General features: G+C 38.5%; 1 protein-coding gene across 1 annotated transcript in view; it reads left to right on the top strand.

The window, feature by feature from the left end:
• Iqcm (IQ motif containing M) overlaps positions 1 to 27,191 on the top strand; it is a 415,125-nt gene that overhangs the window by 137,037 nt on the left and 250,897 nt on the right. The window contains exons 7-8 of the mRNA XM_041663710.1: positions 55 to 113; positions 26,536 to 26,731. Of these exons, the coding sequence (XP_041519644.1) occupies positions 55 to 113; positions 26,536 to 26,731 (255 nt within the window). The remainder of the gene's footprint in view (positions 1 to 54; positions 114 to 26,535; positions 26,732 to 27,191) is intronic.

Raw genomic sequence — 27,191 nt, 5'->3', positions numbered from 1 at the left:
ACAAATAAAAATTTCTCAGTCAAGTTATTTACTTCTTATATCAACTCTTTCTAGAAACCTTATAAGAAGAAAGAACTACAACCAATCAAGCCAGAACAGAAGCGAGAAAAAAGGTATATCTTTTAAACAACAGGAGAAAACTATAAATTAGTATGTTTATTTTTATTGTTGATAACATACCTGCTGACTTTAGTACTGAAGTATAAAAGCATAGACAGTTGAGAGTTCAAATGTCCATGTTACATTTGTGTGAGTTTGTGAATCTATTGTATGCATACCAAGGTTAGGGTAGGATGGTGAGTGACCCTATTGCTGGTAACATTATTATTTTGAGACAAGGTTTCACACTGAACTAGAACCTCACCGTTTCCATTAGACTGGATGGTCAGTGAGCTCTCACCTGTGTCTGTGCCATAATGCTGGGGTGTGGCCTTTTATATGGGCTCTGGAGATTTGAAATCAGATCCTTTTGCTTGCAGAGCAAATTTTCTAAAAGGTAAGATTTTGTATATGTGCTTTTTATATTCAGGGAATACACTGATATTACTGTTACTGGAGAGTATGGGACTGTGAAGTAACTGGAAACTAATTATGGTCATGATTGTGTTCTGTTCTTGAGAGAATATTGGTGCAGTTCCTAACATACGTGTCGGTAGATCCCAGCTGCCTGTAATCCCAGCTCCAGGGGATCTGACATCCTCTTCTGGCCTCATTGGTAACAACTCACATGTGCACAACCCCTTTTCTATACACATAGTTAAAAATAAAAATAAATATTTAAGAAATATTCTGGCGATTGGGATTAGTAGATAAGTGTATCTTAAGGCACATTTTGTGCATAAGAAGATATTCATAAAGATAGGCCTTTCCAATGTAGAAAGGGAAGTTATTAAAACAATGAAGAAAATTCTAGAAATAAAAGGTGTAAAGACAAACCATCAATTAATTTAACCAGTAGAGATGTATTCAAGACCATATCCCACAACTGTAGAGAACAATTCTCTGTAAGAAACAAACAGCTGGGCGGTGGTGGCGCACGCCTTTTATCCCTGTACTCGGGAGGCAGAGGCAGGTGGAGCTCTGGGAGTTTGAGGCCAGCCTGGTCTACAAGAGCTAGTTCCGGGACAGGCACCAAAGCTACAGAGAAACCCTGTCTCGAAAAACCAAACCAAACCAAACCAAACCAAAACAAAACAAAACAAAACAAAACAAAACAACAAAAAAACCCCCCAAAAACCCAAAAAACAAAAAACAAGGGATTATAAAAGTCAAACACAAAATATGATTTTATGATTAACAATAAAGCAATTAACAAATCTAAAATTAGTTCTTTGAAAATAGGAAGGAAATTTATAAGTTCATAAAAACTCAAATCACATTTGATTTTTCAAAAAGAGAGATGATACAAATAAATAACAGGGTGAAAGAGAGCATCGTTCTATATCATTTGGACATGAAAAAGAAAATAAGGCAATGTGTAAAACCTCCATCACAACTGCTGCTGCAGCTCGGGATGCCAGCTCCCAAAACAACATCTTAATTGCAAGAAGAATGCCTTTAGCACAGTGGGGCTTAGGAAAAAGACTCACACAATCAGAGGGTTCAGCACTTTATTTTCTCCACCTCTCATTCTTTTCTTCCCCCTTTCTTTGTTCTGCCTTTCCTTATATCTTATCCCAATGAGAATCAGTAAAAAACTATATTTGAGGGTCACAATCGTCTTAGTACATTATTTGAACAAATGGTAAGGAGATAGGGAGCAAAGCCATTTACCATGGCGACACATAGGCAGGGACATGGTTTTGGCATTTTCCAGGACTGTGGCATTGAAGGTGTCCCAAACCTAACAACACATTTTATTCTCCTGCATGCAACCCCAGTGCACAAGGAGGGAAGTTTGTAACTTTGTTATTCAAGTCTGTGAGGCCAGACCATCTTCTGTAACCCTGACTCTTTGTGGAACTTTTCCCACATAAAGCTGTTTTTCTCTGGACTTGGTTAATTGATTAACTGTTATTCTTATCCTCCATATAAATTTTAGAACTTAAACATAAAGTTAGTTGAGCCTTGAAGTTTGTACAGAGTGTTAATTGCTAAGGAATTTAGTAGGGAGTGGTTGTTAGTCTCTTTTACCATCCAGGCCTCGCTAGAAAAACTTGTATAGTATTTTTGGTTGCTTTGTGCTTAATAACTTTGGTTCAGACACCTGTAACTGTATTTGTATATAATCTGTGAAAGTTTAACTTACAATCTGTTCACAGAGATACTTAGTCTAGTCTGAATTTGCTCTTGAAATTATGAATTAATTAATTGTATGTGGCTTGTCTTAGAACTGAGAAGAAATTGGTATTTTCCTTATTCCAGTCTGAGCTAGCGATAAAAATAACAGCCTACGAGTCTTACGGTCCTCATGGAATAATATATCTGCTTGTGAATCATGTCCTAGTATATTTTCTATATATCAAAATTACACAATTTAATGAGAAGTCATCTTCCTAACCTAAGCCTTTTGGGTACCAGCCCCTCAGACCTCTCAGGATTCAGAGAGAAAGCTTATGGCAAGCATGGGACTTAGGAAAATCTGAGGGTGAAATGAATTCTCCATTACATACTTTTTCACATCAGTTTTTTTAATTCTTCTATGCTCTTCCAAAGTTACAAGTTTATATAGGCATATAGACACAGTCAGCAATTCTCTGGCAATAGCAAGGTACAGGACTTGCATTTTTCAGGTTCATTAAAACAGATAAGGGTTACACAAAGCAAGTAACTGTCACCTTACTTTATGGCTAAGGGGAGATGTGACTTATGAGATGCTTGGACATATTTGAGGGGCAAAAAGGTCAGTGGGGGCTGGAGAGATGGCTCAGCTGTTAAGAGCATTGACTGCTCTTCCCAAGGTCCTGAGTTGAATTCCCAGCAAGCACATGGTGGCTCACACCATCTTTAATGAGATCTGATGCCCTCTCAAGGAAGAGATCTGGTCAGTTGTCCTCATCAACTCAGACCATGAAACCCAATATGGACTGCCCATGCATCATGCTTCAGCATTGCCACGGCATAAAATTCCACTTATTTCTCTAATTTTTTAAGAATGGAGAAGGGGAGTTTGTGTGCTAAACTCTATTCCTAAATTAAAATCCTGTATTAATAAATTGAGGTGTGGGTAAGTGTAGGGAGTTAATAACATTTTTAGGGTTAGAGTGAAGGTCAACAGAGGTTAGCACTTTCCTAAGTCAGCTGTGGGTGAATTTGGGACACCCAGTCTCATTATCAGGAAAGACTATGACTCAAACAAGCTTAGACATGTCATGCCCCTATCTTTGAAGGTCCCAAATGTGATCTATTTGAAAGATTCCCCTCCTGACTAAATGTTCAGCTAAATAAAAGATAATTGCAAAGAGCTGGCCTCTAATTTTATCTCAAGAAATGGAACAGATATTTAACTGTGGGAACCAAGGTTTTGATTACGTGACTAAATTTTCTTACTGGGGGTCGCACACAATGGACAGAGGTCACCCAATAAGCAAAAGAACAAGACAGAATTTTCAGTGTCCACACTCTTTGTGGGACAACTAGATCCAGTTATGAAGCATATCCTAGTATATATTCTATACATCAAAATTATATAGATAAATGAAAAGTCATCTTCCTAATCACCCACAGATATATGTGCCATAAAATTGAGATATAATCATAAGATTACATATACGCATCACATGTGATTACATACTACAATGCAGGTATTGGAGAGACATTAAAGTGCTTTAGCAAAAGTGAGCAACAGTTTTCAGAGTGGATGGTCCTGCAGACCTTGTCTGGACAGGATGGCCTCCATAGATAATCACTGCTCTGGTGGGTTGACATCTGAGCACTGGCTGTCACCTGCTGTACTTCTCATGGCCCCTGAAACTGACCATCCACAAATACATGTGCCTAGAAGATTGAGGTGTAACCATGAGAAGAATTAACTTTTGTAAGGAAAAATTATGACAAAATTGAGACGAGAATAGAAAATGTCAACAATTCATGTCTGTTAATTGGATGCTATTTCAATTTTCCATAAACTTATTTTAAAAATAATAAGTTTTGTGCCAGGCAGTGTCCAAGCACTCGGGAGGCAGAGGCAGGCAGATCTCTGTGAGTTTGAGGTCAGCCTGGTCTACAGGGCTAGTTCCATGACAGTCAGGGCTACACAGAGAAAGCCTGTCTTGAATAAACCAAAAAGAAAATTTCTACTGTCACAAGTGAGTTATTTTCAAAGTATATGACTGTGTTTTTCTCACAAATATTCTTCAGCTGATTAGTTTGATTGTAAAACCCCTCTTTCTTATAGATGTTACAAAAATTAAAATTCTAGCTCTAATAATATTAAGGAACTAAACATCCTCAGATATTACCATTTGTTGTGGTTGTTTGCCTAGAACTAGTCAGATAAATGAATGAATTCTAAGCACTTCCTCCTTTAAACTGTCTCAGCTTGTGAGTGGGACCCCCATAGGAGGTGCGTATCAGAAATCCTGCATATCAGACTTTATATTACAGTCCATAACAGTAGCAAAAAATGCAGTTATGTAGTAGCAATGAAATAAGTTTATAGCATGAAGAGCGTCATCAAAAGATCCCAGAATTAGGCTGAGAACCACGTGCTATAAGAATAAAGAACAGTGATAGCATTGTGGAGAACCCTGTTGCTGCTTTTGCTGGCACTTCTTACTTATTTTACAGGATGATGGTTAAAGAAAATTTTGGACATAACCTCAACCATTCTGTTTGCTAATGGAGAAAACCAAGATTAAAAAAGATTAGGAACTTTTACAGGGTCACAAAGGGAAGCAGAGTCTCTGAGGAGATGAACCTCTTACACTTCCTAGTCATGTTGTTTTTAAATGTCATTTGTATCTTAAATTTTAAATTTATTTAAAATTTTATTTCTGATGATTCTTAAAACTACCAGATAGGCAAATTTAAGTGACTGTAGTGATTTTTTTTTAAAATAAAGTATTATTGGAGTTGAGGCATGGAGACACACAAAAAGGTAAAGCAATGTAAAATAAGTAAATGCATGTTTGTATATGTCTACACACATATATTCCTGGAGACACATATTAAATATATTTATTAACTAGTATCAAAGTCCTATAATTATTTAAAATTCTAGACTTTTTATCATAAAAATTCCAAGAAAATTTGAAATCCACATACCAAGACCATTTATAACCAGGCTTAGAGCTTTTAGTCCTCTTAGGAGTTTCTCGTGTATTTTTCAGTAAGTGGTTTCCATTCAGCGCATCTGAGTTGGAGCGCATTATAAGCTTCAATCAGACATTAGTTAAGTTCAATAAAGTATTTGCCCATCTCTGAAGTACTTTTAAATTTTAAGGGTAAATATGGCACACGTGTCTTGCCACTGCCATTATCCAGTGAAGAGCAGAGGGTCAGTTGCCCCTACTTTCTCAATTACAGAGAAGAAGATATTTATAATTGTCCAATATCCACAAGCTTTGCTGGAATCCTCAACAGTTGTTTGTAAGGAGGTGGGAGTGGGGAAGCTAAGCAAACAGCCTGGTTGCAGCACTCAGGTGGGAATTACTGCTGATATGATATCCACTCCTGCCTTGCAGAGTGGATGGAACCCTGTGCCTTATATGATATGAATGCAGTCCTATTTGTTATGTCCTGTCAATGATTAAAATAACAAACGGCAAGTCTTCACATTCATGTTGCTGCTGCTCATATACCTGATTTTTTTCAACCTCAAAGGCTTCACTATTCAGAAAGGGAAGAAAAATAGGTGCTGTATTGCTTATGAACATGTGTACAGTTATACAAAATATACATGGGCATTTTCATCATCAACCCTGTTAAACAGCTGAAATCCCACACATTTAGGGTGATAAACTAGGCTGTAAAGTCTGTAAGTAGATATTTGATTTGATTTTGGCATTCATATATATATATATATGAATATATATATGCACATGTATATATACACACACATATATATACATACACATAAGTACTTATTTCCATTATTTATTTAAAATGCATTTCATAGATGAGATTTTATGAAGTCATACTGTTTAATATGTAAACAGAAGTCTTTATTTGCTTAAATATGTGTGTGTGTGTGTGTGTGTGTGTGTGCCTGTGCATGTGTGTGCAGATGTTTGCAGAAGTCAGAAGAGGGCAACAGAGCCCATGAAGCTGCAGTTACAGGTGGATATAAATCACTGGACATGGATGCCGGGCACCCAGCTTCACTCCTCTGAAGAGCAGCGATTGTTCTTAACTTTTGAGCCATCTATTTCCCTTTTCCTTTAATTAAATTTTTTGTACAATAATTTTTGGTTATGTTTTATCCTCCCCCATCTTCTCTTCAATCTTTCCCATACTCCTTCCCAGTTTATTTATGCTCTTACAGAAACAAAATAAAACAAAAATCCACAAAAATGAAAATCAAAGCCAACAAACAAAAACCTAGTATGCAAAGTGACCAAACAAAACAAAATAAAAAATACACACTTTTTTTAGAAAAAAGAAAATTTTGCTTTGTATTGTTCACCTTCTTCTAGATATGAACCCTGCCCTCTGCCCCCTAGTGTGCTTGATACAGCTAGTAATACTTTATTAGAGAAAACAGATTTTCCCTTTGCTAGCAGGTATCAGGTGCAGACAGCTTCTTCTTTGGGGTGGGAGTCCATGTCCATTTCCCCAACTCATCCCCCAACCTCAGTGCTGGGACTCCACACTCACCCCATCAACCACAGTGCATGGACCCCACTCTCACCCCCCTAACCTTAGTGCGGGAACCCCACACTCACCCCTCCAACCTCAGTGCGGAGACCCCACACTCACCCCCTCAACAGTGCTGGGATCCCACCCTCACCCCCAACCTCAGTGCGGGGACCCCACACTCAACCCCCAACCTCAGTGCGGGGACCCCACACTCATCCCACCAACCTCAGTGTGGGGACCCATCTTGCTTGAGCCTATGCAGCTCTTATTCATGCTGACATGGTCTCTGGATTTGTGAATTCTGTTGTATCTGCAAGACATTGTTTCCTCATTCATTACCCAGTCCTTGCTCTTCTTCCACAGAATTCCCAGGACCTTGAGGTGGGGGATTTGATAAAGATATCTTTACTTCTTTAACATTTCAATTTAAATTATAATCTTTGAAAGCTTTTAAGCTCTGTGTAAGTTTCAGAAGACTGTTGAAAACTGATGCGATTAAGGTATGTTTAAGAAAGTCTAAACCATTTTTAAGGAAAACGAAGAAACATTTTGAAGAAAACCTATGTTAGTTTAGTCAGAATTGCCTAATAGTTTCAGGATTTATTTTATTTTTTGAACTGAAATAAGAAATGTTAAATTTCTGAACCAGGAAGAATTATATTCAAACAGGTGGCAAATTTATTTTTATTTTTAGAAAATAAAGTATGTGCATGCATTTCATATATACATATACATATATATGTATGCACTGATACTGAAGTGAAATATCCTTTCTGAGGATACTATTTGAAATTACTTTATTTCTAAAGGCTTAATCTATTTTCACTGATTCTTATGCTAAAAAAAAATCATACACAGAGTTCTTTAGTTCTATGTCCAATGTCAAAGGACTTATGGAGTTGGTCCTCCAGTTTTGCTGCCTGTAACGTGTTTCTCTTGGGCTTGTTTCATTCCCTGCCAACAGTTCTCCTTGGCAGCTATCTGGTGGTTCTGGCATTTTTCATACCTTGGGTTCTCTAGCACAACCCAGGCTTCATTTCCACAGCTTCACTCAATGGCCTCTCATGGAAAAGATACCATGATCCCTTATCTTTCTGAACTCAAAAGCTAGCACCACAATAACGTCAGGATGGCCATCCAGCTTGACATGGACCTGGCCCTGTGAACCACATTATCATCAGCTTTTGATCGCAGTATTCTTCCTGGAGAAGAAAATGCCTTATGCTCTCTTTTGTGAATTGGAAGCTTGATGGGTAGGATCTTGTCCAAAGAACACAGTTTATTCAAATGCAGGTTAGTTCTCTCCCTAGTAACACTAACCTCCTTAACCCTCTCCCCTAGCATAGAACTTGACTGTGAGATTAAGCTTATGGTGTCCTTTTTCTCTCCAGATACTTTGCATTTCTTTCTGTACCATTGTAGACCTACATAACAGAGATTGCTAATAACCACACAATATAGTCAATATTAGGCTGTACTGAAAACTCCACCAAAGAAGTTAGTCAGATGCTTACAGTTATAGCCCCAGACAAATTCTTAGGATATGGGAGAAAGCAGCCACATTTGTTGCCAAAATGTCAAAGGAGTGGTTGGTTTTTAGTCCAGCTACCACCATTGATCTTCTCTGAGGCTCACTGAGCAAGGCCTCTGCAATAATCTGGGCTCTCAGTGATATCTTCCAGGCTCCTACAGAATTTAGTTGCTTTTCTAGTACAACCACTGAAGCTTTCCAAAAATCCTCTAATATCCAGTATGGTCAGACATGTCCCATTCTCTTGTACTGAAGTTTGAATTACTTTCTATTCTATTACTGCGGTAAAACACCTTGACTAAGGCAATTTGCAGAAGGAAGGGTTTATTTGGGCTTATCGTTCCAGAGGGATAAAAGCCAGTCACCATTATGGAGGGGAAGCATGGCAGCAGGCAGCCATAGCTCCTGGAGCAGTAAACTAGAGTTCACATTCTTAATCTCGAAGCATGGAGCAGAAATAGCACACCAGAGATGGCGAGAGTCAGCTTTCAGAGCTGCAGCTATGACAATGCGCAGGCATGGTGGCAGTGTGTGGGGAAGTAAGCCACAAGGATGGTGGTGGTGTGCTCAGGGACTTCAAGGTGCCTTCTTTTTTACATTGTAAACCCTTGCAACAGTCTCTGCTTGGCTTCAATACCTTTCTATAGTTTCTCACACTTTAGAGACCTATTTACGAAGCTGATGTTTATGTTAGCTTTAGGACACAACTTTTCAGGGGAGTAGCTTGTATTGATATGAATTCTTGAAAGAAGAAATTTACAACTTGATTATTTTTCTAATAGTTTATTATAGTGTATTCTTTTTTCCATTTCTATCATCTACCCCTTTACCTATTATACAAAGGAAAATAGTTATCCTCAGTGTATCTGGGAGTAGAAGCAAAATTTGCCTGGAGATAATTATAAGATAGTTATAATTGTGTAACTGCAGTGGTGGGAGAAAAATTATTATGATTAGCATTAATTGTCAAAATGGATCTAGAATTATCTGGAAAAGAGGCCTTTGGACTTATATGTTTGGGGTTATCTTGATTGCTTTAGTGGAGGCTGGAAGACTTGTCCATTGTGGGTGGTACTGTTAACTGGCTGGGATCCTGGAAAGCATGAGCGGACACAGTGAGCTGAGCAGCACCATGCCCCCATCTGATTGTAGATGTGACTTCACTAGGCCCTTCAAGCCTGTGCTGCCATAATTCCTCAACACTGATAGATGGACTGTACCTTCAACCGAGATAAAATAAGCCCTTTCTCCTTAAATCATTTTTGTCAGAGTGTTTTACCAGAGCAACAGGAAGGAGAAATAGAAAACAGTGTCTAACATGCCATCAGAATAAGGGCACAGGATGGAGGGATATGCCTGTGCTGTTTTCACCAGGGTGCCCTCAGTCCTAGAGCACCACCTTGCACCTTACACCTAAGTAAAGAGCTATGTGAACAAATACATGTTCAATACCTCAATCAAATTTGAGATTTTCTCTCTACTCTTGTAATGATTTTTATCCTGTTCCAGCTATATGTAGTTTTTTAACTAATCAACTAATTTAAATTTCACATATATGTACTAAATTTGTATCATTTCCTTCTCTTTCTTCAACTTGGTCTTCTCAAATGTATGGTCTCTTTTTTAAAATTATTTCTGTTTTACACACACACACACACACACACACACACATATATATATATATAAAAGAATAAATAAATACAACCTACTGAGTCCTTTTAGTGACGTTCATATGTATGTGTTCTTAGAACTTGGTATTGAAAAGCCAATTAGAGGGGAAGACTATTTCTTCCATTTTCAGCAGACATTAGTTCCCTGTAGCTCTTCATCTATGGGTGAGCCTTTGTCAGATTTTCTCCTTCCATGTTGGCTTGTCACTGCTTGTTTTCTCTTTTTTCAGGTGTTGTTTGGGAAAGCATATTGTTTTGAGTTCATGAGCAAAGTTTTTTTGTCATACACACATGATCGAATCACACAGCAAATGTGGTTCTGTGTCTCTTCTAGTCTTTCCACCCCATTGTCTTTAATGGCCTCTGAGCTGGAGGTGTAGTGGTGTTGTTATATATGTATCAGGTAAGGTAACCACACCATGGTTAGGAGTTCTCTGCATTTTGATCAATTGTAGGTTTCTGCAATTGTCTCCACATGCTATAAAAAGAATCTTCTTCGATGAGGGTCAAGAGCTACATTTATCCTTGGGTATAAGAACAAGTATTGAAAAGACAGCTAGAGATGATGTTGGTTTGGGCAAGCTCCAGTAGCATGTTCCACACCTGCCTAGACATGAGGAGCTGGGCAGGTTCATAGTGCCAGACATGAACTCCCTCCTGCTGAGCAGGCCTTAAGTCAACATCAGCTACTGGTTACTGCCTAGACAGAAATTGCCACTTTTCCATTTTGGAAATGTCAGGTCATTCTGGTGATTGTTGTGGTTTGTAGGTGTAATAGCTGGTAGGAATATTGCTCACTTTTCTCTTTTGTTTGTTTGTTTATTTATTTATTTGTTAATTAAAGATTTCTGTCTATTCCCCGCCAATGCCTCCCATTTCCCTCCCCCCTCTCCCAATCAAGTCTCCCTCCCTCGTCAGCCCACAGAGCAATCAGGGTTCCCTGCCCTGTGGGAAGTCCAAGGACCACCCACCTCCATCCAGGTCTAGTAAGGTGAGCATCCAAACTGCCTAGGCTCCCACAAAGCCAGTACGTGCAGTAGGATCACTTTTCTCTTTTGGTAGTGTGAATATATAACCTTCTAGCATCATGAAAGCTAATCCTCTGGGTATAGCCAATATGTTTCTTCCAAGTCTTGTGTCTAAAGTGCATGGTGTCTTCAGCAAGAGAGTCTTGCCTTCAAATCCTGGTAGGAAACCAAGAACAGCACACACAGAAAGTGGAAACTGCTTCTTGGCTATCTTTATAGGGATATTCTATAAATGTCTCTCAAATTTAAAGTAGTCATGTGCTATTTCCCAGGCTTCTTTTCTACATCCCTTCTCTCAGTTTGTAGTCAATATTGTCTATCTAGTTACCCAAAGACCAGCCAACCTTTCTATAACTTCCCCACTGAAATGTCAAATTGATTAGATTAAGAAATCTAATGCCTAGGGATTAGTAAGGCACACCTTTAATGTACCTACGAGGATTGTCTGAAGGGCATATACTTGCCCTGAATGTGATAGAGCTATACCATGGGCTAGGGCCAGAGGCTGACTGTATAGGAGAAAAGGAGAAAGCCAGCTGAATGTTTATTTCCCTTTCTCTGTTTCTTGTTCATTTTATATGAGAAGGTACTAAATCACAGTCACAGTTACTTCTTCTGCCATGACTTTCCCACCATAGTGGACTCTGAGTTTAGTCTAGTTTCATTTTAGTTGCTGGGAAAGAATACCCAACCAAGAACAATGTAGAAGATAAAGGGTTTGTTTTAGCTCATAATTCCCGACTGTAGTGCATCATAGCAGAAAATTTCCAGACAAGAACCTGAAAGAGCTGTTACATTACACTCACTGTTAAGAGCAGAAAGAAATGAAATATAGAGATGCTCACCTGCTTATTGGCTTGCTTGCTCTCAGCTAGCTTTCTCTTCACATATCCTTTTCAGGACCTCCTGCCTAGAGTGGTACCAACTATAATGAACTGTCTTCCTCCATTAATTAACAATCAAGACAGTCCCCACAGGTATGCCCTCAGGTCAGCCTTGTCTTAATACTTTCTCAGTTGAGGTTCTCTTCCCAGTGGTTTCTAGGCCATGTCAAGTTGATAGTTAAAGCTAAGCAGCAGAGTCAACATTAATTATCCTCTCATAAGTTCCCCTCCCAGTAGTCTGTCACAATGATGAGAAAGTAACCAATACACCCACCTTGTTTCCAAAGATTGTATGTGAACCTTGAAAATTGCTTTCCTGAAATTTAGACATGCTAAAAGTCATTTCCTGGTCCACCAATCTTATAAACACAAAGCAAAATAAATAATTGAAATTCAATAAAGCGGATGAATTTAGGTTGAAATTTCCATTCATTTTTACCTTGGTCTAACACCTGACACTCTTGCTTTGTTTACATCCTCATCCACCATCAATTTGATAACAGACTTGGATATTAAATTTACAGGACCATGCTTTGCAAATTTTATTTTCCCATGTTTCTAAAGGGAAGACATTTGGTCCTCTTTGAAATTCTCACATCATATTCCCTTTCCAGATTCTCAAAGTAAACAAATCAACAGATAAATGTAAACAGTTGCTTCTGTTAGACCAGAACATATAACTAGTGAAGTGAAGCGTCAGTTTCCTTTATGAAAACTTTCCTTGCCCCGAGCCATGTCTCCTCCCTTTTTGTAGTGCTTTGAAATAAAATGGCTCCCAAAGGGAGAAGCCCCATTTGAAGGCATGCACTTGTTGAAATAAATACATGTGGTCTTGATAGAGGAAGTGTGTCACTGTGGGGGTGGGCTTTCTGAACCTCTGAAACTGCAATTGAACCAGCCCAGTTAAATATTTTCTTTATAAGAGTTGCCATGATCATGGTGTCTCTTCACAGCAGAAGAAACCCTAAGAAACAGTTCTTCCTCTTCATCACAATAGAATCAGTCTAGCATGTGCTATTTCTCTTCCAGTAAACTCCCAGACACAGAGTAATAGGCTAGAAGATACATGAACTATATCTGGCACTTGCCCTCCTATCTTCTGCCAGGACAATCTGGTCTCTCAGTATGATTTTGCTACTTTATCCAATGTTGTCATTCTAGGCAGTAGAGAGACTAGAACAAACCATCTTGATGGCACCCCACTAGCATGTGTTTGCTTAGCTGGTATGGAGTAGTTAGAAGAAGTCTGCATCTCCAGAAAGACCTCTGTCTCCAACTTCATACTTATCTCCAAGCCTTGTTCTGGTCTGCACCTTCAGACTTTGGGGACACTTTCCTCAGGATTGTCTTCTAGTGGAAGAAGAAAGAAGTTTCGGACAAATGAAACCTTTCTGTGGTGTTTGATTTGACTGTGTCTTCATGTTTGTTTCTAGTTCCTCACATTGAGAATGCCTGGGGAGCTGCTAGCCCACATGATCAGGAATTACTGATGTCTTTTGTACTTCTATTGATAAAAGTTTGAACTTTCTCTTAATTGTGGAGTCTGAGTTTTCCCTTCTTTTCTTTATTTTTTTTTTGAGACAGGGTTTCTCTGTGTAGCTTTGGTGCCTGTCCTGGAATGAATCTGTAGACCAGGCTGGCCTCAAACTTATAGATATCTACCTGCCTCTGCCTCCTGAGTGCTGGGATTAAAGGCGTGCGCCACCACTGCCCAGCAAGTCTGGGTTTTCACTTCCTGTGTTCATTCTTCCATGCTATGGTTTTGCTCAATAGAACTGTACATCCAAGCAGGAGCAGAATCAAGCAGTAGACCCAGGAGACCATTTTAGCACAGATAACAGTATGACCAGTGACTGCCAGGCAAGCAGCACCCTGATTCCAAATCTAGTCTTATCAGATTAGAAGGAGCATTGCACTGTGAGGTGGGACAAAGAGAACATTAACTGGCTAGCTACTCACAGTGAGAGTCTCTATGAACACTTGAGCCGAGCCTGTTGGCCACAGCAACAGGTTGAAATGAAACCTTCTGCTTTCTCCCTTGGAGACAAGATGGCCTGGTCTACATCCTCATCCATGTGTCCAGAATAGAAACATTTCCATTAGTGTCTGGTGAAGGACACAGCAGCAAGTAAAGAATCTACTGGTCCCATGAAAGGCACAGATGACTGGGGCTGTGTGGCTGTGAGTCTTGCCTGAAATCAGAAGGGAACTGTCTGAGGAGGAGGAGACAATGAATGGAAGGGCACCACAAGATTCTCACCTTTTCCCCTTTAATTCTTTACGTATGTTACCTCCTGAAAGCAGTTCCCTTACCTCCACAACTCCTAGTCTTCCTCCTCTCCCCTTTGCTCCCCTCCCCCAGATCCACCCCTCTTCTGTTTCCTGTCAAAAATAAAAGAAGACCTCACTTTTAAAATTGAACTGTATGCTGGTAGCACGATATGGAAGAATGAAGTTCCAAAAATTGGAAAGCAGCCTTGCCATGGCTTTTCTTTAGAAGGACTTATAGAAAGGGTGAGTAGAGGGTCAGAAGCCGAAGGAAGGGGATTGTCAGTGCCACAGTGTTACTTGGAGAGTGTCTGCACTTCCTATGTTTCTACTACCCTTTGACTTATTACTGCTGTCTGTCTCTTGAAGGTATTTGTTTGTTGAAATCAGAGTCCATAAATGATATGTCTCATTGGAAGAGAATGTCAAAATTAATTGTTAAGGGAATTTGTTATTGGTGCTCCTCCTCCTCCAAGAACAATAGGATCCATGAACATGAGTCAGACCCTCAACAGCCCTACATCTGAGTGGAGAGCAGAGGCCAGTCAGAACTGACTGAAGTTTGGGTTGGGACCAGAGGGTTGTCATGGGAGACATAAAACAGCAGACAGACTCCCTGGGTTCTCTATTGAAAGACAAGATTGTAAAAAAAATGGGAACTTGGTGATTGTGATTTTGAAAAATAACTTCTCTAGCCCCTTTGGCACAAATACTGTAGTTATTCCAGATGTCTTTTAGGATAATTCTAGAGTGACTCAATAAATAAATCATATAGGCACAATAGAAAAGGATGGTCGATGTCTCTGCTGTTAAGGGCATTTCCAGGAAGCTGGAATCAATTTGAAATAAACAGACCAGCATTGCCTTTCTTCTCTCAACTGTGCACTATATGAAATGATCTTTTCCTCTAATTTATAAGCAATGCTCCTCCAGACAGCTTCTCTATACTAAGGTAGAAGAAATGATCGTAGTGTTCGAAACGATTTTGGCGTTCAAAAAAAGCTATTGCATTCTGAGGAAAAACTGTTGGAATATCTAATCTGAGCAGCAGTAATAATAACGAACCCTAATGGTGGACTGGGAAATGCCTTCTGACTCAAGCCCCCCAATCCTCTTCTTTCTTTGGTTGCCTTTGGCCGTTTGCTGTCTGAAATGCTCTAGAAATCTATTTAGGTTAAAAAATACCCTGTCTAGAGATTCAGATACTCTTAGAGACATTAAATAGGATATCAGCCTCCATCTTTTAATATTGCCATGCTTAAACAGGCTATAGGCCCAAGAGAAGCCAAAGAAAAAATTGGCACTTTGGAGGAGTCACAGGGGAGAATTTGGAGCCCAGGGAAGCATTACGAATAGTAATGGTGGCAAAGAGAGAAGAAAGCTCAGAAGAAAACACACCTCATTCTGATGCTTTAAAGCACCTTAAGATTTTGCCCAAATTAAAGTGACATTATCTTCTACTTCAGGGAGATTTTTTCTCATTTTAGAAAGCCCCAGGAACCTCCCCTGATTTCTGAAGTGAGCAAGTTTTAATGACGTGAAGTACTCAACCCTTGGAGATACTTGGGAATGAATAATTTGGAGACAGAATATCTCTTTTCTTAAAAGTCATGCTGAATTCAATGCACTGTTTTCCTAATAAGAAGACCTTGTTTAGGGGGTTCAAGTAGAACATCAACTTGTTTGGCTTATTCCCAGGCTGTTTTCCAATCCCAAATTTAAAGCACAAGACATCACATGTTTGTGCTTCAAGACTGCACATTCAGGAAATGAAAGCCCTCAACACAGCTTAGTAGCAGAAGTTCCAAATCAAAGTAAATTGTGTAATTTATAACTCAATTGCAAAACATTTGGACAAAGCAGGCATGCTAGTCTAATCAGGAAACTTGTGATGTTTGCTTTATGATAATGCAGGTTTGAAGAGGAATTGCTGGAGGTTGTATCATTAATCTCTTAATGTATTTCTGTTTTTGGCAACCTGGACTGGTTTTGTCATGTGTTTGCAGCTTGGAAAGTATTTGACTTTAAAACAGTCAAATTAAGTATCCTTTAATCACATTCAACCTATGAGCAGATGGGCAAACAGCACTCTTTCTAAATGGGGCACATACAATACTTGCATATCAGCCAGAACTGGTTAACAGCAATATCTAAACCAACCTCTAAAGCTGATTTAGTGCTTAATTTATTATCATATAAGTATTTACAGTTGAAAGAAAATTTCCCATTCAATTGTTTGTCAATCTCAGGGTCTATAATGCTTAGACACGATTAACACAATTAATTAATTTCTTGTATATTTTCTCACATGTAGTTTTACCTAATTGTTTCTTCTGTCTCTGAAACCCATTTGATTTGATACTTGATATTTATTTGTTAACTTCAAGTAAAAAATCAAAATGCAGACATGGCTCTTTGGTCTTTCCACTTTCTTGTAATGAGGTTAGATTATTGGAATGTGCACAGACAAGCAAGATGGCATCTCTTTGTGAAATCTGGTTTTATATCTAGCCTCTAATGACTCATATTTTTACTGTTGTAAGGACAGTCATAGAGACTCTTTGATGGCCAAGAATCTCCATGAAAAGTGACATTTCTCCTTTTATCACAATTGTGATAAGATGTGGTAAACAAAAATAAATTTCAAAATTTAATTTGAAGGATAAATCAAGGCTGGTTTCTGTGGATTCTTTAAGTCAAAGGAATCTTTCGACCTCTGTGTGTCTGGCATTCACAAGATGATGCTCATGCATCATCTACTCTTCTCCTTGGACCCTGAATGAACACGAGCATGTAGATGTGATGTATAATACATTTTGCTTGTGATATAACAAACAAAGCTCGCCTGGAGATCAGAGTGAAGAACTAAACCATTAGTTAGCTATAGAGGCCAGGCAGTGGTGACACATCCTGTTAATCCCAGCACTCAGGAGATAGAGACATATGGATCTTTGTGAGTTCAAGGCTACCCTTGGCTACACATGATTGAATCTGCCTAAAAGAGAAGCAGAGCAGCCAACTACTGGAGAGTTCTTACCTCTACCAATGCTCAGACTAAAGGGATGATTCTGTCTTGAAAAATCCTCTATAAAACCTCCATCTGCATCTGAGACTGAATCCTTAGACTGCTACAGTCTCTACAAAACCTCAGAATGCATCCGTCTCTATAAATCCTCAGACTGCTTGCTATCTCTATGAAACCTAAGACTGAATCCTTAGGCTGCATCTGAGCTCCTATCTCCTCCTGCCTTCTATTCTTCTCTCTACTTAGCCATATCACTCCTGTCTCAACCTCCCTAGTACTGGGATTAAAGGCATGTGGTCCCAAGTGCTGGGATCACCTTTGTGTAAGATCTCTTTGAGACATATTCAGTCTTGTGTAGCTCAGGGTGGCCTTGAACTGATTGAAATCTGTCTGCCTCTTTCTCCCAAGTGCTGGGATTAAAGGTATGCACCAACAGTGCCTGGTCTCTATCACTAACTAGTGGTTTAGCTCTGCACTCTGATCTTCAGACAAGCTCAATTTATTAGATTATAAACAAAATAGCACTACAGTCATGTGGTTGCATCTTTCGTGCACTAGGAACACAATCAAATGAAAGCTTTATTGCTAACCTTTCTGTTGGCAAGCTGAGATTTGTTCCCTGTGATTTTTATCACATAGAACAGCAGGGCATTGAATTTTGTCTTTGTGAGGTTAGAAGGTCACCAGATTTCTCTCAGAAATCAGAAGTGTAAATTACCTCGAGATAACTATTGTAGCGCAATTTCTAATTGGTCTTAATAACAAAAACCTTGAGTCAGATATTAGGGGGTGAAAGTTGAAAGATCAGAGAAGCAGAGCAGCCAGACACTATTTCTCACCTTTATGAAATCTTCAGAGTGAATGGGGTATCCTGTCTCTACAACTTCTCAGACTGAATGCCTTGACGACCTCTCTCCTCCTTCATTGCATTCTCTCTGCCCAGCCATATCGCTTCCCATCTCTACCACCCTAGTGCTGGATTAAATGTGTGTAACTCCCAAGTACTGGGATGAAAGGTGTGAACCACTGCGACCTGGCTCTGTTTCTCTTTGAGGCTGGATTAACTGAGTGTAGCCCAGGGTGGCCTTGAACTCAGAGCCTTCTGCCTCTGCCTCCCCAGTGCTGGGGTTAAAGGTGTGTGCTATCAGTTCCTGGCCTCTATGAATAACTAGTGGATTGCTCCACATTCTGGTCTTCAGGCAAGATTTATTTGTTGTAGCACAAACAAAATATCACTACAAACTATTTTAAGGATTAATTAAAATTGCAAAGTTAAGGCTTAAAGAGAGAAAGTGACTATTGTTAATCCTGTCAAATAAGAAACTAATTGCATTTTTCTTTGAAAATATGCATTGTATGTTGGCCTATCTCAAAATATGTGAACAAAATTAAAAACTAAAAACAACCAGTTTCCTTTACACCCCAATGCTTTTTCTCCAGTCTGCAGATTAATGGAATATTTCTACAAGTTTTTATAGATGATGAGTCAGAATTTTGCAAGGTGGGCATTTCTTCCCTCTGAAGACCCCAGTGTACATGTGGTTAAGAACATACTGGCACACTGCAGTTACGTTTTGGCATGTTGCTTCCTACTCTTATTTATATGCATTTTAAACAAAAGGTTATAAGCATTAATGTATGTAGTTAAATACCTGTATTCTCTAAATTTTGAAGTTATAAGGCTTTTATTATTACATAATCAACATTGGTTTATGACTTTATCATTTATTGATTTAATCTAGCAACTTAGATATTTATAAAATCATTCATTATAAATGAAGCCATGGTGGATATTTTCATGCATATGACTTTCCCCATAGTTTTTAGAAAAAGGTGGTGACTAGCTTTTGTTCTCAAAATAGCACGTTATTTTCTTGAACAGCCTAAGCAGTCAAGAATGATGTTGACATTATTTCTTTAAGAAAACTTTTTTCTTTTTCCTTTTTTTTCTTTTTTTTTGTTTTTTTTCGAGACAGGGTTTCTCTGTGGTTTTGGATCCTGTCCTGGAACTAGCTCTTGTAGACCAGACTGGTCTCGAACTCACAGAGATCCGCCTGCCTCTGCCTCCCAAGTGCTGGGATTAAAGGCGTGCGCTACCACCGCCCGGCTAATTTGTTTTTCTTTCTTTTTTTTTTTTAAGAAAACTTTTTAAGATTGAAAATGAATTCTTCTCTCATAGAATACAGCCTGAGCACAGTTTTCACTCCATCCAGTCTTCCCAGTTTCCCACTTCTCCACTCTCCTGCAGATCCACATCCTTTCGCTTTCTCTTGAGAAAAGAGCAGGCTTCCAAGAGACAACAACTAAATACCACAAAACAAGATACAAGACAAGGCAAAGCCCTCATGTTGAGCCTGGATTAGGTAACCCTTAAGGAGGAAAGAATCTCAATATCTGGCAAAGGAGTCAGAGATATATCCACTCCCACAGTCAGAAGTTCCCCCAAATGCCAAGCTCAAAGTCGTAACAGAGATGTAGAGGGCCTGCTCTGCTGTTGTTTGTTTGTTTTCTGACCAGTTAAGTTTAGTTCTACTCTAGGTCTCTGGGCTATGCAGTCATCAGTTCCTGGTTATCCAGGCATTTCAGAGTATGGGCTCCCTCTCATGGGGTAGGCCTTAAACCAACAAGTTCTGGGCTACTGTTGCTCCAGTACATCTTGCCCACAGGACAGATGAAGGTCAAGGGTTTTGTGACTGGGTTGGTGTCCAGGATTCTCTTTCCATATCCTGCAGAGTACCTTCCTATAACAAGGGGACTAGAATCTTTTAATGAAATTTGTGTAGTGTTTCCTTTATAATTTTGAAAATGAGAACAATTGTGCCTTATTATTTATATTTTAACAAAGTTGTTGCTGGAACATTTTCCCTTATGTTTCTCACAAAATTTTTGAAGAACCATCTTTGTGTTTTAATTAATGACAATGAAAACTTTATCTGAGAAAAATGATAAGATCTTCAAGGCAGTCTATTATGCTATAACAAACCAGGCTTAGAAGTCATTACTCCTAAATAAAGATATATAATGAGACAGTATACAATATGTTTGGTTTTATGAGAATATGATATCATTTCTTAGAGATTTTTTGGAATTGAGCTATGTACACTTTTATGAAGACATATTTGGATACTAGAAACTCAAAAAATAGTTATTAATTTTTCAGAAAGTGAGTATAAATCTGAGCTATGTGAAAGGAGGTAGCTGATTTCTTTTGCCTGTGTGTACACTTCTCTTGTATAAGGTGGACAACAGCTAAGTGCTGATTAAAGTTTGAGTTTATATACAGTGTTATAAAATTTAGCACTGGATCAGTTGAAACAAATTTTTCAGTGACTATTTAGAGAAAATAGTTTGGGATTCCAACTATTTTAGGGATAGTTGTTTTTGCTGTAGATGAAGATTTAATCAAAAGCACATTTTGAGACACATACTCTCTCGTTCAGCAACTGATGCTTTAATATTGCCTCATTGACCAATGTTATTAACATGCGAAGAAAAAGGGATGTAGTAAGCACAGACATCTATATGCTGAGAAATGTTCAATCATGTGACAATGACTAAGGCAGCAGGAACTTCCTTCTTGAAGACTGATCCATCCTTTAACACTAAAGGATGTTTTAATGTCCTTTTGAACTCACTAGTTATTTAAATGCATATCTTTAGGTTAGTAATGGGGTTCAGCATGTCATTTTCATATGCATATGCCATTTTCCTTTGTTCTCATTCACTCCTCTTTCCAGTCTTTCCCTTCACCCCTTCTCTCTCCAGCTTGTACTTCTTCAGTTAATTCTAGTTCTCTTATACCCCGGGCTAGCTTCAAACTTGTTATGTAGCCTAGGCTAGCCTTGAAATCCTACTTCTGTACTTCATAAATTCTGAGAGTATAGGAAGTGACAACATACCAAAATGTGATTTTTATTAAAAATTTAGAAAAACTAACACAATGAGCTCAAAAAAGCATTTTACATATTTCACTTATTTCTTTTTTATTGAGCTCTACATTTTTCTATTTCACTTATTCCACAGATAAAATAGACTAGCATGTATTGTTTAATATATATTGTGAATTTATAACTTACAATGTGACCAAAAATTTCATTAGGTATTTGTTTTTCTTGAACACTAACAGATTTTTGGAAACATTTCAGTATCTCTTAGAGGCTATTTATTGTAGTACATATAAGTTAAGGCAATAATAAATTATATGTAGTCATTCAAAGGTTTTTTCTCAACTTTAATAGAAAATAAATAGGAATTACAAATTGCTGGTCATGCTGGCCTTAGGTTAAGAAGCTTATGCTTTTGGATGAAAAGGCATCCTGCCATCTTGGTACTTTCTTTTGCCCCATCTAACAGATCTGTAATAGCTGCTTAAGATTGTACCAATAAGTCCTTTCTTTCTGTGATAAATTGTTTAGAAAATTCAACCTTCATAAAGCTATCATGCTTCCAATGTTCCTTTCAAAAAACACAATTAATGACATGTGTGTACCTTATCACAGGGCATATGGGAAAATATGAGGGAAAGGCAGGAATGGGCTCTTGATGATTTGAATAAGTGGCATCAGGTATGTTCAGCAGGAATTCCCAGCAACCACTGTTTCTGTACATTTACTCTATAGGGATGTAGCCATCCATCACTTGGAACTAAGGATATATCACTGACCCCCAAGAGCAGTACAAACTTTGTGGTTTTATAATGTCACCCCCAAAAGGACTTGTATTAACTATCAAAGTAAAATAAAAAGTAGTTCAGGGTTAAATGACAGAAAATATCAGGGACACCAAATTTTGCAAAAGTCAATCATTAAAAAAAAGAAAATGATTTACAAACATTAGTAATCTATGTTTTTTCAGTATCGGGAACTTTTTGCTACCTAGGGAAATTACATTAAAGGCATGAAATAGGTTCTTCTCTGCCAAATTAAGAGCAGACAGTACTTGAAAATCAACTTGTTGGCGTGACAGAAAGGATTTCACATTGAATTTTACTCTTTCTTTTTATTCAACCTGTGTGACATTTGTGACTGATTTTTCAGTGTTGGGGACCAATCTCAGGGCCATGTGCATGCAAGACAAGCACTCTTGCTGGGTTAAATTCTCTGCCCTTTTGCCTATTTTATTATTGTCCTCATCAAAATTCATCTGTCAGTATAATTTTTAGCTTCTTTTCGAATGCTTTATTTGTAAAAATAGTTAAAGCTTTTCTAGAAAGTCCTCCATAAATTATCCTATCTTGGCTTTGTCTGCTTTAAATGCTAGTTATTATCCACTCATTCCCAACCAATGTCTGTATATTTAGACCCTAAGCCAAACTGTTCTTTTTCAGTTGTTAAAAAAAAATCACTTCTAACATATTTTTAATGTCTGCATTTCTAAAAAAAAAAATGTTTTGAGAACATCATTCATGAACTCAGCAGCTGCATTACCACCACCCCTTCCTCCCCAACTCGTGCTGTGACCCACCTCTCCCTCCCAAGTTCATGACCTCTTCTTTATTACTGTTGTATGTATATGCACAATACACATGTGGGTATATGTGCATGTGTATGTGTGCTGATTACTTGGAATGGGCAAATCATGGAAGGGCTTGTTCCTGGAGAACACTGCTTCCTCCTTTCTTGGCAGCCATTAATCCCCTCTAACTCTTCATCTAGAACTGGAGCCTTGAGGAATTTTCCAGTTCACTCAGGCAGGTCAGTTAGTGTTGCCATACTGTTGGGATTTCATGAGTATATTTTCCTGGTCTTGTCCAGGAGATACTATCTAGCAGCAGGTGTGTCCTGGGCTCTGGCTCTTAAATTCTTACTCTCAGAATCTTTTGACTGACTGGAGTTCTTCATCTAGGATTGAGGTCTTCTTAAATTTCCCCCATCTCAATCAGTTGGCATGGCAACTGATGTTGTCATTACACAGGTCTTGGTTATACAATCATACTGCTGATATTTCATGGGTGTAGTTTCCTTGCCATGGTGAGAAGACACTGTCTAGCAGTCAGTGACCTGGTCCTCTGGCTCTTAAAATCTAGAAATTATCTACTTTCTAATTTTTCTATAAAATAATCTGTGTTTGAAGTTAAAACTCCTATTCCAGAATGATGTAATTCCTGTGATATACAAGACAGTGCATATTAGAAGAAAACACAGTCTTCCAGGCAAACTGTAGAAAAATGCAAAAGACAGATTTGAGCTTCCTTGCTATCGACTGGTAACGAAGTTTTGATGCCAATTTAGATTTCAAAATAAGAGTCTCAACTCTGCAAATACCAAGGGAAGAGAAATAATGTGCAAAACAAAACAAAAAACAAAAGAGACTTGTGTAGTAGGGAGGAGAGAGCTTCTTGTTGGTTCCCTGCTGTCCAACTAGTTTAGACCCAAAATAATCACACAGAAACTGTATTAATTAAACCACTCTTTGACCCATTAGCTCTAGCTTCTTATTGTCTACCGCTTACATCTAAATTTAACCCATTTCTATTAATCTGCATATTGCCATGTGGCTGTGGCTTACCAGCTAAAGTTCTGGCATCTGTCTCCAGCAGGGCTACATAGTGGCTCCCTTTCCACCTTCTTTCTCCCAGCATTCAGTCTAGTTTCCCTGCCTACCCAACTTTTGGCCTATCAACAGGCCAAGGCAGTTTTCCACTTTTCTGTTCAAATAAAAAAGGTTTTAACTTTAACATAATAAAATTACGTATAACAAAACAGGTATCAAACAAGATTACAGTTATAATATTTATATCTACTTTATCTTTTATCATAACTAAGGAAAGATATAACTATAAATTCTTCAACTCCATCCAAGACTTCAGAAGGATATAATACTACCTAAGTAAACAGAAAGTACATTGTAAGCAAGTTCCAAAACTCTAGAATTGACAGAGGCATCTCACTGCCTGAACAGTTATCCAAAGTTTTTGTACCATTTAGGCATCCGTCTTCAGCCTACTGGACCATAGTATCCAGCAGACTTTTCCACAAAGCAGGAAATTTCAATGGCAGTTCCACCTATATTTTCAGTTTGCCAGTCACTTTCCTCTGTGTCTTGCAGAATGTCTAGCAGACTCTTTCATGTAGCAGGAACTCTGAAGGAGTTTTAGACAAGTTTAGCAGTCATTCTCTGCAGGTCCTGCATGTCAACTTTATCAAACAGTCCAGGCAGTTTCTTGCCCAAATGGTTAATCAACTCCACAAGGAGCCTCTTTGATGTCCATCTTCCTCTTGAAGTAGCAGCTTGTACTGCCAGGAGCAGATGTGTCTCATTGTCATGAAAAGTCTTAAGTTTTTAAACATTTTAAATGCATATTCTGAAGGTCTCTGAAAGATTTGAACAATACCTATTTAACTGAAATATATCTCTATTATGTCTAGAAAATCTAACATGACTACAAGTTTGACTGTTATAGATGATTATCTATTAACCTATATTTCTTAATTATACATTACATTTTTTGACGAGCTGCACAAACACAATACCTTAATCAAGAGCAGAAATATACATATAACAAAATTGACTCCAAATTTGTATCAGCAAACCAAGATCCATACCAATGCAAATCTCTATAGCATATCCCCCTTTAAATGTAAACAAACATTTATAAACAATATTTGGGAATATGGGCATAGTTAAGAGAATTTAGTCTACCACATTGGCTGCTAATTTGTAGTAAGGAGGAAAGAGCCACTTGTTGGTTCCCTGCCTCCTGGCTAGCTTAGACCCGAAATAATCACACAGATACCATACTAATTAAATCATTGCTTGTCCCATAAGCTCTAGCTTCTTATTGTCTAACTCTTACATCTGAATTTAACCCATTTCTATTAGTATGTATATTGCACATGGCTGTGACTTACTGGCTAAAGTTCTGGTGTTTGTCTCCAGTGGGGCTATATGGCATCTCCCTCTCCACCTTATTTCTTCCAGCACTCAGTCCAGGTTTTCCCACCTACCTAAGTTTTTCCCTATCAACAGGCCAAGGGAGTTTCTTTATTCATTAGCCAATAAAAGCAACACATAGACAGAAGGACCTCCCACACCAGACTTGCTCGAGGACTCACTTAATGCAAAAATAAAAACAGGCTAGAAGAAAATAAAGCAAAACCACAGCCATAGCTAGTTTGAGTCAAAGATTTACTCTGAGCATTAAGAAAACTGGGTATGAAATCCTGAGGCCTGCACTGGAGAAAAGGCAGCTGTGGTGGGTAAACTTCTCTGTGCATCTCCTCTAGGTATGTGCATAGGAGACATAAAATAGTGCTGTTTTTTTAGTATCTATATCTATATGCTAAGAGTTTGTGAGAGAAATAGACACTGAAAGATTTTGAGAAACTAGTTACCATGTTAAAAATAAATCTTATCTATGATTTTTATAGATACAAAGGTGCCAAGGCTACATACTCATACTATATACATACTCATGGCAGAGAACTAGTGGTTTTCTTCTGTGCTTATCATTAGTGCTGCAGGATTATCTACATTAGTATTGAAGACTGATCACAGATTCCGTGGTTTATTCTGTAGCCCAGGATCCTGCTTGCCACACTGTTGCCCCCTCAGGTCTATGGTCTGGATTTCCAGGTGATGCTGAGTTGGCATATATGTGACAAATGATTTGATATTTAAAGTAGAACTAAAGGGACATGAAAATTATTTATACTCACCCTCTATCTTTGAATAGTTATGGATATGTTTAAAATATTCACTTTCTTTTGATTTTTTTTTCCATTGGAAGTTTCATGTTACACGTGGTATATTGATTCTAGCATTTCAGCCATCTCTGGAACTTTTTCAGCATAGTTAAGTGACGTGTCATGTTAACTTCTTCTTCTTTTTTTTTTTTTTTTTTTTTTTCGAGACAGGGTTTCTCTGTAGCTTTTGGTTCCTGTCTAGGAACTAGCTCTTGTAGACCAGTCTGGCCTTGAACTCACAGAGATCCGCCCGCCTCTGCCTCCCGAGTGCTGGGATTAAAGGCGTGTGCCACCACCGCCTGGCTCATGTTAACTTCTATGTACAAGTCATAGTACATTTTTTGTTTCAATGTATTTGTCATTGAAGGCTGACCTAATAGTAAAGGCCTGTAATCCTAACTTCTCTGGAGGCTGGGGCAGGGAAACTCATGAGTTCCATACTTGTTTGGGAAACAGTGAGTTTAAGGCTACTTTGAGCAACCTAGTAAGACTGTGTATCAAATTAAAAACATAAAAAGCACTAGGGATGTAGCTCCGTGGTAGAGTGCTTGTACAGGAGATCACAGCTTGAATCCTCAGTACTAGTGTGTGTGTGTGTGTGTGTGTGTGTGTGTGTGTGTGTGTATACAATCATCATCTAAAGAATTTAAGACTGTAGATATGTTTATTTTTCTAGCTATCGTTAAGAAGTTTTAATTTATTTTTAGGTCAAAGACTGTTATGACGTCAGATAAAATAGACAATAAAGTTAAAAGAATTGGGCCACACATAGATATTTACCAATTGTTCCAGAAGAGAAACAAACTTGTGTTTACTAAAAGAATTATTAAACTGATCACCGTCACACAAGCGTTTATCAGGGGATGGCTTGAACGTAAAAGACTTCAAAGAATAAGGACTAAGGTAAGAGATGCCTCACAGACAAGCGTCTTTGCATTTGCTCATGTAGATTCAATTATAGAATTTTGAATTGTGTAATTTTTCCAACAAAGTTCTATCTACACGTTTTTTTGATATACATTTCTTTTTATTTATTTATTAAAGATTTCAGCCTCCTCCCCGCCACCGCCTCCCATTTCCCTCCCCTCCCCCGATCAAGCCCCCTCCCTCATCAGCCCAAAGAGCAATCAGGGTTCCCTGACCTGTGGGAAGCCCAAGGACCACCCACCTCCATCCAGGTCTAGTAAGGTGAGCATCCAAACTGCCTAGGCTCCCACAAAGCCAGTACATGCAGTAGGATCAAAAACCCACTGTGATTGTTCTTGAGTTCTCAGTAGTCCTCATTGTTCACTATGTTCAGCAAGTCCGGTTTTATCCCAGGTCTTTTCAGACCCAGGCCAGCTGGCCTTGGTGAGTTCCCAAT

Source organism: Microtus oregoni, unplaced genomic scaffold, assembly GCF_018167655.1.
Source record: "Microtus oregoni isolate MIOR12 unplaced genomic scaffold, Mior012 000014F_ref0000157, whole genome shotgun sequence".
Lineage (NCBI taxonomy): Eukaryota > Metazoa > Chordata > Mammalia > Rodentia > Cricetidae > Microtus > Microtus oregoni.
The sequence above is the reverse complement of the archived record's forward strand: the minus strand, read 5'-3'. Positions and strand labels throughout refer to the sequence as shown.